At 31.7% G+C, this 16,357-nt stretch overlaps 1 protein-coding gene and 2 long non-coding RNA genes across 4 annotated transcripts in view; 1 reads left to right on the top strand and 2 right to left on the bottom strand.

The window, feature by feature from the left end:
- Nucleotides 1–682: 682 nt before the first annotated feature.
- LOC136274886 (uncharacterized) lies at nucleotides 683–1,640 on the bottom strand. The gene is made up of 3 exons (XR_010713334.1): nucleotides 1,501–1,640; nucleotides 1,200–1,326; nucleotides 683–781 (listed from the first exon to the last, which is right to left on the bottom strand). It is a non-coding gene; the product is annotated as an uncharacterized lncRNA (long non-coding RNA).
- A 58-nt stretch (nucleotides 1,641–1,698) lies between these two features.
- Nucleotides 1,699–8,813, top strand: LOC117682714 (uncharacterized). Of its 2 annotated transcripts, none has more exons than XR_010713333.1 (7): nucleotides 1,699–1,862; nucleotides 4,481–4,547; nucleotides 4,661–4,713; nucleotides 4,819–4,947; nucleotides 5,150–5,258; nucleotides 5,381–5,421; nucleotides 5,529–8,813. It is a non-coding gene; the product is annotated as an uncharacterized lncRNA (long non-coding RNA). The 2 variants fall into 2 exon arrangements; XR_010713332.1 differs by having other exon boundaries at nucleotides 5,123–5,258.
- A 3,899-nt stretch (nucleotides 8,814–12,712) lies between these two features.
- Nucleotides 12,713–16,357, bottom strand: part of LOC117682717 (integrase/recombinase xerD homolog) — a 72,165-nt gene continuing 68,520 nt past the window's right edge. The window contains exon 2 of the mRNA XM_066082721.1: nucleotides 12,713–14,289. Within this exon, the coding sequence (XP_065938793.1) occupies nucleotides 13,294–14,220 (927 nt within the window). The 5' untranslated portion in view covers nucleotides 14,221–14,289 and the 3' untranslated portion in view covers nucleotides 12,713–13,293. The remainder of the gene's footprint in view (nucleotides 14,290–16,357) is intronic.

Raw genomic sequence — 16,357 nt, 5'->3', positions numbered from 1 at the left:
CACACATTACGACATATACTATCCAAATTTGGATTTCATCAAAACAGACTTAATCCCAATAACAGTACTTGTGAAAGTATAGACCACAGACCCTTGACGAAGCCAATTTGCAGAGCAATATATCCATGGTTTTCAAACATGCAGCATTTTTGATGAATTTAGTTCCAATTTAATGAATTTGCGATTTATCTAATGAAAAATTCCAGCTATAATAAATTTCCGAATCGTTTAAATACGGAGAATGTAGGACTTTTAGAACCTTGGTACGAAGTTTGTGAGCTTACATCATGCAATTTTGGTGTTGACGCTATAATATACAATTAATCATGAATCAAGATATTCAGTTCAAAAAATATATTAATTAGCTGTTGTGTTGAATGAATATATTGAACAAGCGCCAGAGTTCTCTCTCGTTGTGTGACAAATCAAATGTTAAGGTGGATCTCTACACCAAATAAGTGTAGGAGATTTTTGTTGCATGCATTTGTTACCAATACTAGGCACAGTATTCAACAATAATAGACCTCAAAATACAATACACTATTTTCTAGAGAATTTTTAAAATATCAGTCTGGTTCCAGATAACCCTTATTTATCAAATTTTTAAACATTTCTGTTTCAAAATTTCTATGAAAGTGAAATGTTATTAAGTTTAGAAATGAAAAACAAAAAAAATCATGAATGAAGTTTGTATGATTTTTATTTGAATCCACATAAATATGAAACTAAAATATAAAAAAATTCTTTTAAGGCAAACTGCTGGACAAAATCCCACAAAAACCTGAAAATATATAAACAATATTCGTTGGTGAATGGGATAAAGAAAAGAAATTGAATGAAATTGAAAAATTAAAGGAAATACTTAATTATTGCAAAAATCTTGGTATGAAAGATCCTATTTAAGAGTTGTCTTTCTTTATTTTACATAGTCTCAAATATTTTGGGATCAATTTTTTAATTAATAACAATCAAAAAGAAAAATTAAAAAAGGAACAAGTCTATGCTAAATATATAGATATAAGATAAGTAGTGCTTGTGATAATGTTTGAAGCTGAAAAATTATATTATTGGTGAATGCTTTATATATATTCAACTCTTCAGAACAAAATATTAGTAGTTAATTATATTATAAATTGCCTTTTACTTTTTTATATACAATAGCAATTATAAACAACAACCATACGCATATTAATACATACATTAGATGTCCATAGTGATACACATGCATGTATGGAAATGAAAAACATGCTCCTTTTCAGAATTCTGTCTTTCCCTCATTTTGGCTTGCAAATCCGTGCTTCCACTGCTATTGCTACCTGGCTGTATCTATTTTAATCAAAATACATTAGTTTAATGTCAAAGTTTCAGTGAAAGTCTTTTACTGCAAATGTTTTTTTTAATTTGGGAAGTTAGGATCAATTCAAGAGATCGTACTACGGTACTTTCGTTTTATGTTCATCATACAAATATAGTTTAAATGAAAATTTGACATCTGCTTACCTATATCGATAATCCGCCATATATGTATGATCGTCTGTTGCAGATGACATGACAAAAATGTATTGCCAATAGCAGCAGAGCAGGGAAACGGTATATTATTTAGATTCCACGTTTTCCGTACAAAACAGCTGATAATCAATGTTAGTTAAAAGCTTTGAACAGGAAGAAAATTGACTTATTTTCTAAGCGTTTTGGTGATTTCATTTCTATCTCATCTCCTTAGTTAGAAGAGTTCAATTAAACGGTGTATTTTGTACCACGACATAATGTTATAAATCCGGAACACAATGGCGTTTCGAACAGAAGTCAGACATGTTGTGACGATGTAGCCTTCCACCTTAAGCTTCTCTGTGCCATGTCGCGTAAGTATATGGGTTTTAAACTAGTTATGTTTGTTGTACACAAGTTTCATAAAAAATCTTCACATTTTTAGTTTATACATTTTTTTTATTTATAGAATTTCTGTTTGTTTTATTTATTTTTATGAGTTTAGGAAGCTTTGTGGTAAAACAATTAACCATCAGATTTTTAGGTATGATTGGTAAAGCCATAAATTGTTTAAACAATTCAATACAATATAACCTTTAAGTTTGAGTATGTTCCTACATTTTAAACAGATTTAGAGCTCTTCTTCGTAAAGAATTCAGTAGAATCTAAAAATGGCAATAACCATCAAGTCTTCTTAATTTGATATGAAATTTTGAGAAGAATTTTCTGGTTATTCTCTTTATTTCTTGTATACTTGTTCAACCTAGTCTAAATAAACATCTCCGAGAAAAAACCTACATCTGTTACACGATAACTGAAAAGAACGGCATTCTCGAAGTCTGAGTATTAGAATCTTAAAGATCTCTAGAATGACAAAATTATTATTGTCCCGAATGTATGCAAATATTCAGAGTATCTAATTATGAGACAATAGCGTGAGAAATGTCTGACGCTAACAAAAAATTACAGAGACAAGTCTAAATGTGTCCAAATGTACTTCCGTGTATTTCTATGTAAGTCTCGGCATTGTGTTTTTGTTGTTCATTGGGGAAATATTGTGTTTTGAACATTGTTCCTGTTTTGAGAAAATTATAAGCACTTTGATTTAATAAGCATTCAATGCTTAGAATTTTGTTCAAAAAAACAAATAGAAAAGAGCGCTCTGAAACCTCAAGAAGTTGGACTTATAAGTCCTGATTTTGTGATGATATAAAAATGAAGATTCCATGTACCAAAACAGCAGAAAATGTATAAGGATCCTAGAATTCTGCTTTCAGCTAAATAACCCGGATTTGTTGATTTTGACAGTTTCGTAACAAGCTATTGAAACAAACCTTGGGGTATTAATGAAACCCATCAATAACCCATTGATTCTTCTTCCTTGATCTCTAGATTTTGCCTAATTATGAAACTTTTTAACTGAATCAAGCGGGTCTTAGATGATTTCAGAAAGATAAAGATTTTATCTATCAAACAACAGGAAAGATATAAAGCCTATGATAGTCTGCATTCAGCTTAATAGCCAAGATTTGTTGTTTCGTAACAAATTGTTGTGCTAGTTTTCGAAAAACTTTTGTTACTTTTCTTAGTTTCAGTATCTGAAGTGTATGTGAAAATATTTTCTTTGTCTTTAGAACGTTACATTAAAAAAAGAGAGTTCATGCTTACACCATATTGATACAATGTACAATTAAAAATTCCATATAATATATTTATTATGATTCATGATGATAAAGTCAACACTTGTTTTCATTTAATCTTTAAATTAATTTTTTTTCCTGTGTTCATATTTGTTGCATAAACAAATAAGAACACAAGACTAAAAGTCTATTTAAAATTTTTTATGTCTATACTACTTGTCTTAGTATTTGTTTGTATTATTGTCTGTATGTATTGTCATATAACATCGTGTGTTTACCTTTGCCAAACAAGCTTAGTAAGGTGTAAAATATATGCGAAGTTTAAATTTCGTTATAGAGTGTAAGATGGTCAGTCAAAAAATGTCGACTAACATCGTCGTTTAAATGTTGGTGTCTTCACCTCAGTTTGTATGTACTAAACATAAAAACAGCAACAGTCTGTATAATCGTGATAAATTTATTATAAGTAATCCCATGCCACTTAATAATCTTGTTGCATGTGACTTAACTCTAAATATTCAATTTTACAGTGAAAATTGGAAATTTTCTCAAGATCTCATTTTTTATCAATGGTAAATTGATATAATGTTGAACGAAACAGTGTCTATAAGAAAATATGATGGCAGTAAAAACATATTAAATCTTGATGAATATGCAAAAAATTAGAATAAATCAACTTGTATTTAAATATCAATTAAAAACAATATAAACTTACTTTCACATCTGTTTATCAAAAAATTTTAATTGATGGTTTTTTTATTTTGCATTTTACAGTTTGTATTTCTACGTTCACCTGTTGTATTACATGTACACGGTGCACATAATGTATTCTAAAACAAGCATTCTGTGAGTATTGCATAAGCAATACACGTCCCTTACCGGTTTGTGGAAATTGTGAATACAATGCACTGTTATGCAGAATATCGAACCCGAACATTAAAAAATTGGAATATAAAAAATTAATATTCTCGAAAATATGTCAACCAGACGCTACAAAAGTGTAAACTTGATCTGCACTTTGACATTTTTAAGCTGTTCAGCAAATTTCATATTATTCCTCAAACGCATAAAAAAAAGTGTGGAAAGTTGAAGTAAGACAGACAAACAGACGGACAGACGGACAGACAGCCGGACGGACAGATGGACAGACAGCCGGACGGACGGACGGACTGACGGACGCAGAGGAAAGATATAGTCCCCTCCGGTGAAAACCGGTAGGGGACTAATAAAGGAATTATTTCTTTTACAATTTCCTCTTCCTTGATATTATCAAAACTGTTGCCATAACGTGTAATTAATGCTCTTTCCTACGTAAGGGATGGATATACTGTTCATCGTTACCCTTTTTACAGCATGGCTTAATACTTGTGAATCACAGAACCCAGTGAACCCAGGTACTTGTTCAAATGTTTCAAATGGGTACGTATGTGAAAATCCTTTTTATTCTTACATATTTACTTGACTAAACGAGTAAAGCATATAAATTTAGCTTGACAAAATTTAGATATGTTCGATGGTATATATTTATACAGAGAGCTTTTGGTTTGCTGTCCAAATTATCGAATTGTCGGGACCTCTTGCGAAGGTAATTCATATAAACACATGTACTAACGAAATTATTAAAATAAATTCCATAATGTGACAGATAAACGCTTTGTGTACGTCTACATTGCATCTTCTCCTTCTCAAGAATGTTGGCCTGGATTCCGAGGTGTTAATTGTGCAGAGGATTGTGCAAAGGGTTTTTATGGAAGACTCTGCAGAGAGAAGTGTTTGTGTGATCCGTGTGATAAAGTCAAAGGATGTCAAAACATAACGCGTGAGTACAACAGAACAGCACATAAAGATGTTTCATTTTTTTTTAAATCGTATTTAAAAAAAAGACTATTGATAAAAAATACACTTGTAGCTCGTACAGTCATTAAATATTGTTTTATTTGGCACTGGATTGAAAAAAGAAACTTTTGTATGTTTTACTTCTTTGGTAAATATAGTTCTCAATTGGAACTATACTCATTTAGAGGAAGATGAAGGTCCAACGAGATTTCACTGGTTTTCAATACAAATTGTGTCATTTGGTGGATTTGTAGTTTTTTGCATCTTATGCCTTTCTGTCTTTTGTATATTCAGGTAATTATGATTCGTCAAAAATTTCATCTTGTTTGATACCAAAAAAAAAATTTGCAAGTTTTAAATAAATGAAAAATGAATTGTGCATGCATTAATACATGAATTATCTGATCTAATCATAGATTAAGTGTGTCTGCAACATCTAATGTTCTGACCGAGAAAGGTGAAACAATTTCTTTATCTTAATGTTTGATTTTCTTACATTTTACGACTATTTCCATAATAGTGGGAATACATTTCAGCTAAAATTTGTTTACATTAATTTTACAGACGTTCAGAATGACAAGGATCTTTCCGAGAAACTACCACATAGCCTTTCGCAAAAGACTAGCAGTGTTGATGAAGCCGTATCAAATAATACAGATTCAGATGCTCATTGCAATGACGTTTGTCAAAGGAAATATTGTTTTCCCATAAAAGAAACCGATAAACCCAAAGCTTTGCAATACTATCATATTGATCCGATCGATGAACCTCACAATATTCTTAAACTTTCATTTAAAAATGATCTTAAAAAAATGAAAAGTGAGACACAACCTTTCCAAAAACTGAGCCATGCTCAACATGATACTTTTGAAAGAAAACGATGTCGGGAAGCTGCGGGTATGTTATAACGGAATCAATCTAAATGTTGTATAATAAAATTGTTATGTTTGATTCAAATACTTAAGAATAATTTAATTAATATAAAAAGAGCTAATCAAAACCTACCGCAAATATGTCCCTCCAACTTATTGGTAAATACCAACAACATGATTCGAACAAAACTATGTTAACATATTTAATATCAATTTTTTTTCAAGCATATGAACTGGAACCTAAGAATTTATTGATTTGATAACTTCTTTAGAATACACTTGCATGAATGGTTTTTTTATAACGTGCATGAACATTGATATATTGAATATATATTTTCAAAAAGATACGCGAAACTGTGGACGTTGCCCTTTCTGTGCATTCGTTTACATCTCTATTAATTTCCACCATTCACCATTTAAAAAGATCACTCAAACTAAATGTGCCTGTAAACGTGACACCTGTTCCATTAATAAACAGCAATAACTGCATTTAAATTTTAATCTGATATATAACAAGGAAACGTTTGTTTCATAATCGAAATCACATCACGACATTCGTACAAGGTATCTCAGAATGACATACATGTACATGAAGGGTGCCCTTAAAACGTCCCTTTTATACCAATTCAGCCTGAAAAAAAGGTTTCTCTCTCAGAATTGCATACATATACATGTAGAGTACCCTTAAAAATCCTTTTTTATAGTTATTCAGCCGGAAAAATAAAGCAACATCAAACCTTACTTAAAGTATGTTAACATTGTGGAAATAGGTCCGTAGTAGTGACGGCACGGGCATTCTAATTGGAAGAAAAACATTCAGCTTTTCTGATTGATTTTTTCTCATTAGGAAAATCTGATAGCATGGTCCTGTAAATTATTGGTTATCATATTAAATTTATCTATTTATATTTCAATCAAACTACCTGGCAACAAACTAATTCATTTTTAAAGTAGGGAAAAAATTAAACAACAATTCTAAGTGTTCATCCTAATAATAAAATAATTTAAGAACTATGAAATAAAATTATATAATGTTTTAACATGTCGTAATTGATATGTCTCCCAAACAATAGAGCAGATTACATTAATCAATACTGGTTGAAATCAGTTACCAGTGACGAAACCTTAAAACTAGCTATAGAAATTGATATTTTCAGCAGGTGCTTCATATTAATGCTAATTCTTTTGCGACTCTCTTTAGTCTACAGTAAAAGACTTTAATTAAAAACCATTAAACTTTGCCAAACGGCGCTTGATCCAAAGATTTTGTCAAAGATGCGATAAAAACGTGAAAAATCGACGTAAAGTGACGAAAATTCGTGCTGTGGATATCCACCTATTTCAATTCAGATCTGAAAGTTATAATGCATTATGATAATTATTTTCCTGAAGATAATATATTTTGTAGAGCGTGATGTAAGAATAGTTGCCGCACGGACGTCATTTCTAGATCTTTGGTGTTCTGGTATAATTTCGTAATTTAGCACTCTATTAAAATGCACTATTTTACATTTTTTCATTATTTTTATAAAGTAACTAAATACTCTTTTTTGTAATCAATCGATTAGTATATTGGATTATTTGATGTACGATCAGTTTGTCAAGGTTTCGTTAAGAAGTCATAAACGTAGCTTTATGATATAGCTCATTACCTAAGAACCTAAAAGAGCTTTAACTTTCCTTCAGAGCGTATGTCTTCTGTCTATCTAATTTATTTTTAAACCTGTCATATGCTTTTATTAGATATTGAACCACGTTAAGGGTGCCTTGTTCACCCGCTCTCAATGTTAGGTCGATATTTCTTTTCCAGTACATTTTCTAGTGACTTCTATCCATCGAAGCAAAAAATAAACTGTATCATTATTCGCACGGCCAGCCTTTTCATTTCTTGATCTGGAAACAAAAGGCATTGTGTTGATATCCGAAATGATTAGCAACGTTCCCTATTTGTTTAAAACAGTTAGAAAATGTCTATTTTATATCCGATTCAAAATATTGTGTTGTTTGAAGCTTTCTTCAAATTTTTAAGCATGTAATTTATTCATAAATACACACTTTAAAATGACATATTCATGATGCGGAGATGTCACGTATATGTCATGCTATAAACATCAATATCTTGATAAGTGTTTAACGAAATTTAATCAAAATCTTCATTCGAATTAAAGACAATTTTGATGCATCATTTTGTACAATACAGTGCAAGTGAGAAGCGCGGTGCATAGTGGGACATTACTTTGGGATCAACCCTTATATTAATGCTAAATGTTTTGCGACTCTCTTAATCTACAGTAAAAGACTTAAATTAACCATTAAAATTTGCCAAACGACCGTTAAGGGGAAAACAGAGTCACTGGAAAGTTTTTTAATCTTCTTTCATATCGGCCTCGATACTGTTGGCATTATAAATATTTATTTTAACGTAATTTTCAATGTTATGAGTGTATCGTCATTTTAATCGACAAGCGACAACACTCTGAAAGCTTGGAGGAAACCTCAACTAAACCGGAAGTGATCATGGTATCCAGAAAAGGCCAAGGTCGAAACCAAAAAGTGTCAAAAATCGCTATATCGTTCTTAACATTTAGTGAGTTAGATAGAAGTCAAAGGCAGATGAATGTCTTTACTTCATATGATCAATACATTCATGTACATTGGGTGAACACTTACAACTTTAGTTTCATAGTATGTTAAAAACGTAGAGTTATTTGTTTAAAGTAGAACGTAAATGTATTAAGGAAATCCATGATCCAAACGTTATGAATGTATTCATCAGAACTCAATACTCAATATTCTATGTTACGTTTTAGTTTCAGACTCGTCGATATTAATTTTCTGAACTTTTAAGTTCTGGGAGCTGTATAATTATGCAGCCGCTCCAAGGGCCTCTCTTATGCAAGTGTATTGCATGTTCTTACGAAAACTATCTATAACGTCTTCTTTTAATGTTTCGAGTATGTTGGTTTATGAGCTGTTGTAAAAGAGAAATTAAATTTTTGTTTTTGTAGAAGTTGCAGAATAACCTATTTAGTCTCAAGAAGTTTAAATATATATAGTAAAATAAAGTACATGTAATATATATATATATATATATATATATATATATATATATATATATATATATATATATATATATATATATATATATATATATATATATATATATATATATATATATATATATATATATATATATATATATATATATATATTTATATATTTATTTATTAAAATAAAGTACATGCTTGCAATATTTATACCTCAAACTGCCAGCAGAACATTTATATAAAAAAAACAACAATTTTTATAACTTTTAAAAAAATACAGCTTATCTAAGTTAAAATGGCTATCTTATAGTACTATTTTACTTCGTTAATTGTTTCGGCCTTTGAGCATCTTCTTATTTTCTTACATAAAAAATTGTCTGCTAATGATAGATCAATGTTTAAAAAAAACATTGTTTTAACCTCTTAATTGTTATATTAATATATTAGTACATGGACATTAAAACACCTTCTGTGATGTTACATAAGACTTTAAAACGAGTATGTAATATTTCATTTAAGTATTTTAATGTAAAATATAGGTAAAAATATAAAAAGTATACCAATAAAAGACCAATATTTTATTATATAAATCGATATTCTACAAAAGAAAAAATAAGTCTACATTATAAGTGTTTCTCAGGTATTGGATAAAGTTTGAGAAAAATTCCTCTGTACAACCCCCTAAAGAGCCCGGATCTTCTTCAATTTGAAAAACTAAACTCTGTTCTACAAAGTATTTCATCACGTTCCCAACTGCTGCCTTGAAATAATCACATCTTTTTAAATGGGCTTTTGAATCTTCCTCAGATATTTCGGTTTTTTCAGAGATTATTTTTTTCAGACGATTTAAAAATGCATACATTAGTTTTATCCAGCATATTGCAAACGCATAACTGGAGTCCAAGGAACTTTCCGACACCTCTCATGGAAACAAAGGAGTTTCTAGAATAGTCCCCAAGTGTTCATATCTCTTGCAAAAAAGCACGGTATCTTTGTATGATACAAGTTTGAGGACAAATAGTCTAATACGTCACAAACACATGATGACAAAGTTTCAGAAGATAAACATCCGTTTTCTCCATACACATGAAATAAAAATGCAGTTTTTAGAGTATATGATGACAAGTTCATGCATTTTCTTGACATGTTAATATCACAGCTGATAAATGACTTCAGAATCTTGTAACATTTCTTGTGGTGCTCATTCATGTTGTTTATCAGCACACGTTCCATGCAAAAAAAAGGTACAAACCAACACTTTGTATGGGCCATATGATTGATATGGCATGATTTAAGAACTACATTGCATCCGTATTTAAAAAGTAAATCCTTAAAACGTTTAGGAAACCCTGGCAGTTCAACTACAACTGTGATTGATATGGCATGATTTAGGAACTACGTTGCATCCGTGTTTAAAAAGTAAATCCTTAAAACGTTTAGGAAACCCTGGCAGTTCAACTACTGACTCTTAAGAAGGATGATCTATAGTCAGCATTAAATCAACTCCAATTCTTAAATCCCTTACAGGAAAAACTGCAGCCTTCATGTGAATGTCAGTATTCTCAGGTAATGTTGAATTATGAATGTAAAAAAAATTCAAGTTTTTTGCTATCACAAGATTCAAAAGTCATGGATCCTTGCATTCGAGGTAATATGTATTACGGTGCGACCGTTAGGGCGAGCGCAGCATGTGATAAAATAATAAATTATGATAAAACAATAAAAATAAAAGTAGCGATGTAAAGTAAATAAATGAATTTGAATGCAGAATAAAATAAACATGCCTATTTTACCAGTAAATTTTCATTATTCATAATTCATAAGATTTTGTTATCTATTTATATATAGATTTTATCTCAGATAAAATGTTGTTGAATAATAAAGATTTTAACATAATGTACATTACAATTTATTTCCTCTTTTCTTGCAGCAGACATTTTTCTTAAACTTACATATAAAAAATTAACTTATGACAGAGTTCCTCCTCCTCCGTTTAAAAAAAATCAAATTTACGTATAAAAAAAAAATTTGCTGATCATATAAGGAAAATGGATCGCCCGGGAGCATGTAGTACATGTAAATGGAACACTATTGAGCAGCAAAATAGCTAAAGGCATACTACTAAAGGCCGTCTGTCTCTTTGAAAACACCCTGAAAAAAAAACTACGCGAAATATACTGTTTTGTTTACTTAAAAGCATGATGTTCTTGAAATTACATAATTTATCTGTTTCTCAAATTCTCGTGAGATGGTATCCAATCTAGTGAGATAGACCGACATTGAGGAATTGCATTGTGGGTCGATATTTACTGACGCCGAAAAATTCTGTCGGATCAATGTGTAAGAAATCCATTGTGACGTCACTCGAAAGGACGATAACTCCGTTAGTCTTATGTAATGGAATTTGCGTTGTGTTAGCAGTATATTTACAATGCATGTACATAGTCTTATATCTTGTTCTCGTGAGATTGTGAAATGGGAAACCATAATTACAGGGAACTACTGGGACGATTAAAACAAGGCATTACTGGTCCGATTTCCTGACGCCCAAAAAATCCGTTGAATGAATGTGCAACTAGTCCGAATTTTGTATTCACACACCCCTTGCCGGTAGAGCTCGCTTCGCTCGCTATAACCATTTTTTGGGAAGCATTGAAGCTTGCAAATACATTTTCAATTTCTTTCCAAAAGTCTTTGACAACGAATCTAGAATTTGCCAGAAAACTCTCTCATTGCTTTGTCATCCGCCATCTCGAACATTATTCTTAAAATTCTGTGTAAAATCAACACCTTGTTGTAATTTAATATAAGGATACTGCACAGAACATCGTGGCTGTAAGAGATTTTGTCGGTTCCAGAAAGCCTAGCTAATGTAATCATAAAATCAAACGTATCCAGTGGTCCTATTTTGGTCCCCTCATAAAAACTTCCCGTGGTTATTATATCAGCCACCCTAAATTCAGGACAGCGGCTTTGTACCCGCTGCAAAATTAATTCTATCATTTTCCGTACTCCAGCCTCAATATCTGAAATTATTGCCTTGTTTACTTCCACTTTGCATTTTGATTTGTAGGCGTGTCTAAAAAAGTCCTCACCCATTATTGGAATTCACAAAATTCAAACACAATTTATATGAATAAATTTCAACGAAGTACGCTCGGCAATGCGACGAAGTGTTGCAAACTGTCCCCGATATTGATCAACGTTTATGAATCTTTTAACAAAATTTGATAATATGTTGGTGTGTCCTTCATTGTCAGTCACCTCGATCTTACGTGTAGGTAGAATATATTTACCGTATTTCCTGGGCTTGTTGGAATACCAATACACCGGAGAAGAGTTAAAAGATTAAGCCGAGCATAAAAAGGCAGGGCTTACGTGATTGGCTGAATTGATTGCTGAAATAAAGATCATTTTAAAGTAAAGTTATCACTTTTAAAATTCAATGATGGGATGAAGAAGTACTGCAGAAAGAAAGAAATTAGAGGGGTTAAAATAGGAGGTGGGTGTGGTTTTAGAGACTTGGGTTAATTTGCTGCGGATCGGTATGAGTTGTAAACAAGTTCAATTTTGACCTATTTATGAACGTCATGGGACCATATATATTTTTGTGATTTTCTGTTAGCGCTTGAATTGAACTTTCAGATTTTACCAAGGATATGTCTGAAAGTAATATAGTAAAGCAGCTAGGGGTGTTTAGGTTAACATTAAGTTCTATGGGAAATGAATTGGTACTCTTTTTCCTATAGAGACCCTATTCTCCTTTAAATCCATTCATTACTTTCCAAATGAAAGCTGAATACTATGATACTATATAGTAAATAACACATTGTGTGGAATTAGCAACGACACGCTGCAGCTATTTAATATTTGGCATATTAAATGTACACACACATAATTATGGCATAAAGTTGGATCACATGATTTATCTATTTAATAAAACAATTATGAAAATTTTAACTTTCCGCTGTACGTGTCGTCCTAAACTGGTATTTAACACCTGAGCAATTCTTTATATAGCCTTGCTAATAAACCGGTTCTTAAGAACCAGGTGACACAAACAGGTATTCGAATGAAAACCGTATATATCCGGATAATTAATTCATTATTATACCAAGTAGAAATTGATTTCTGTCTAATTCGTCCCTCAAACGAAAGAAATCATATTTCTCCTTTAAATCCATTCATTACTTTCCAAATGAAAGCTGAATACTATGATACTATATAGTAAATAACACATTGTATGGAATTAGCAACGACACGCTGCAGCTATGTAAATATAAAGAACGGGGAACTAATGCTACTACTGATATAGGATATATTGTTATAACGTAATCCAACTTCATATATATTCAGAAAAATTAATACAAAAAGATACAATATGATCAATAAACAACATGATTACAACTATTATAAACCAAGTTTTTTGGAAACACTCAAACGTTCACTAAGCGGATCCTGGACATATCCATCCTTAGCAGATTCCGAACGCCAACGTCCATGTCTCTTGAATATCCTGTCCGGAATTCCCCTCACTGCCGACGCAGTCGCTCCACCTGACCGCAAACTGTGAAGTCCATAAACTTTGATGTTATCTACAATTCCTGTAAATGCTTCGATGAATAATTCACGAACCCTGGTGTAAGACAGAGGCTTTTCACGATTACGCAACCGGTAACCACTTCCCGATTTCGAAATAGCACAAAATACATATTCCTCTGAATCGTCTTGAATCCCAGCTAAACGAAGATACAATTCAAATTTAGAAACAGGACACATATATGAAAATGTTCTTGCTATAACAACTCTAGTACCGTCTCTGTAGATATCAGTCTTACTAGACTCGATGAATATTTCAATATGATCAGGTAAAAATTGAATATCAGATCTCTTGATATTTATGAGTTCGCTGCTACGTAAAAATCCAGCGAATGCCAACAAGACCATACAAATGATTCTTTGATTATAAAGATTATTACATTCAAACAGTTTCAAATACATACAACGTAAATTTTCAACAGTTATTGGTTCTTTCTTTTGAACAGGTTTTGCCACTATACGTTTCCCACCTTCCATAATGTTTTTAACAAACTGATTGTCAGTCGGAGAATTGAATCCCACAAGATCATGAGCCCATTTGATTCCATAGAATGCGTCAACAATAGGGGATGGAGAGTTTGCCCGTTGAACCAAGCATGCTAAATAAATAGATACATGTAAAGGTTTTGAAGGAAATAATTCACTTTCCTCGATTCCTTGTTCTTTTGCCCACTTCTTAAATCTCAGGAAACTGTTACAATATTTGTTTATAGTTGAATCCGCTCGTGACGCTTGCATAATCCCAGGAAGTGCATACACCCTTTCACGCAACTTTGAAGGCAACTGAATCAAATCTCTTTCAAATACCTGAAAAAACAAATTTGTAAAGGAACACCAATAAAAATATATATATATATATATATATATATATATATATATATATATATATATATATATATATATATATATATATATATATATATATATATATATATATATATACTCGAAAATCAGGGTCAATGTCGACCCTCGATATACATAGCATTAATGTCGACACGTAGGAAAATTGAGTTTATAAGCGTTTTATCGTTGTAATTTGACAAGGAATGACTTTGATGAGATTTGTTTGCCGTAATTAATACATATCTTATCGTTTTATAAAAAAAAATTTAAGAAAACAAGAGATCTAAGAATCGTGTCGACTTTCGCAATATATACGTGTCGACATTTTGTTTTTCTGCAGAATGTCGACATGCAAAAATGTATATGTGTTTGAAAGGGGAGTTACTGTTCACGTCTTATTTAGTGTTTTGAAAAGAAAAATAGTTTTAACATAAATGGAGATTTTATTTATCATAACGCTACAAATATTCAGTTTCTTCTTTTTTTGTCGTAAACTGCAGTTAGTTTTCGAACGGAATTTGCAAATTTTGTCATAAATCGATGTATCATCTCAGATTTTCTAAAAATAGACAGAGAGTTGTCCAGCATGACAGTCATGCGGAAAGTCCCGTCTACTTTCGTTTTTCAACTTACTCGCGTATATTTACATTATGAATTCTTTATTCATCGCGGCATTTCTTGTTTCTAGATTGTCATTTTCTTTTGAAAGAAACAAATACATAGTTTTATTATTGTAAAAAATTGGGAATTGTAATTGGAAAAAAGCTTTTAAATTAAATTTTCCTACGTGTCGACATTAATGCTATGTATATCGAGTGTCGACAATTTATATATATAATCTCCCCCCCCCCCCCCCCCCAAAAAAAACCCCCCCGTTTTCCCGGAAATGTTTCCCTTTATGGAGAAAATAAGATTGTAAAAATAAACAACGTCTGTTTTTATTTATATACTCTTGCTACTCGCTCCGGAGAGAATAAGTACAAGCCAAATATTCATAATAATATATTGTCACTTGAAATACATGTATATATTATTTCGAAACTTATTGTAACAGGGTATTTTCACCTGTTATTCGCACCTGTGCGAAAAAGTACCAGCCTAATGTTCTTATTCATTAAATCTCACACAATGTTAATAATAAATTCTTTAATTTACCACACCTAAAATATTCTAAGCCCCATTTTAAATATATTCTACCCCAAAGAAAACTCTTTTCCCGGGAATTCTTCCCTTTGTTGAGAATATGATTGTTGGAATAAACAGCGTGCCCCCCCCCCCCCTCTTCCGGTAAGAGTATTTATCTGGTCGCGTCTTTTTTTTCTTTTTCTTTTTGAGAGCGTCATCATATATTAACATTTTTTGTTATGTCTTGAATTTAAATACATGTGCATGCAGTTATATCATGACATGACATGCAACACATGTTAGATACTGTCGACGCTTGGTGTAGAAAATAACGATTACGAATTAATTTGCAAAAATCCAAGGTTGTTCACTTTCGGAAGAAGAGATCAAAACGAAGCAAGTTTAACTTTCATCTAGGGGAAATGATCTGGACTACAAGGCATCTTACAAATATCTAGGGATGATTTTCAACGAAAATACGTAATTTTAAAGTGAATGATGAAAACCGAGCCAAGTCCGGAGGACGTGCCCTGGGATCCGTCTTCTAAAAAATCAACGCAATAAAATCGGTTGGATTCCGAACCTTCGAAAAATTATTTAATAATTTTGTCGCCCCCGTCCTTGATTATAGCAGTGGGGTATGAGGACACAAGAACCATCATTGTATTGAAATTGTACAAAATCGAGCCCTCCGATATTTTCTCGGTGTTCATCGGTTTACTCCGTTAATAGGGAAAGCGGGTGATAAAGTTTAAAAGCCGCCACGAAATGAACATGTTGCATCTTTTGAATCGACTAGTAAACATGGAAAATGAACGCAATACCAAGTTGGCACCGTGCGCAAAACAATTGTTCTCACTGGAGCTCTGAAGTTAAAAATATCGTGGAATCTCTAAACATGGGAAGT

This window comes from Magallana gigas, chromosome 4, assembly GCF_963853765.1.
Source record: "Magallana gigas chromosome 4, xbMagGiga1.1, whole genome shotgun sequence".
Classification (NCBI taxonomy): Eukaryota; Metazoa; Mollusca; class Bivalvia; order Ostreida; family Ostreidae; genus Magallana; species Magallana gigas.
This window is presented reverse-complemented; position numbering and strand designations above follow the sequence as displayed.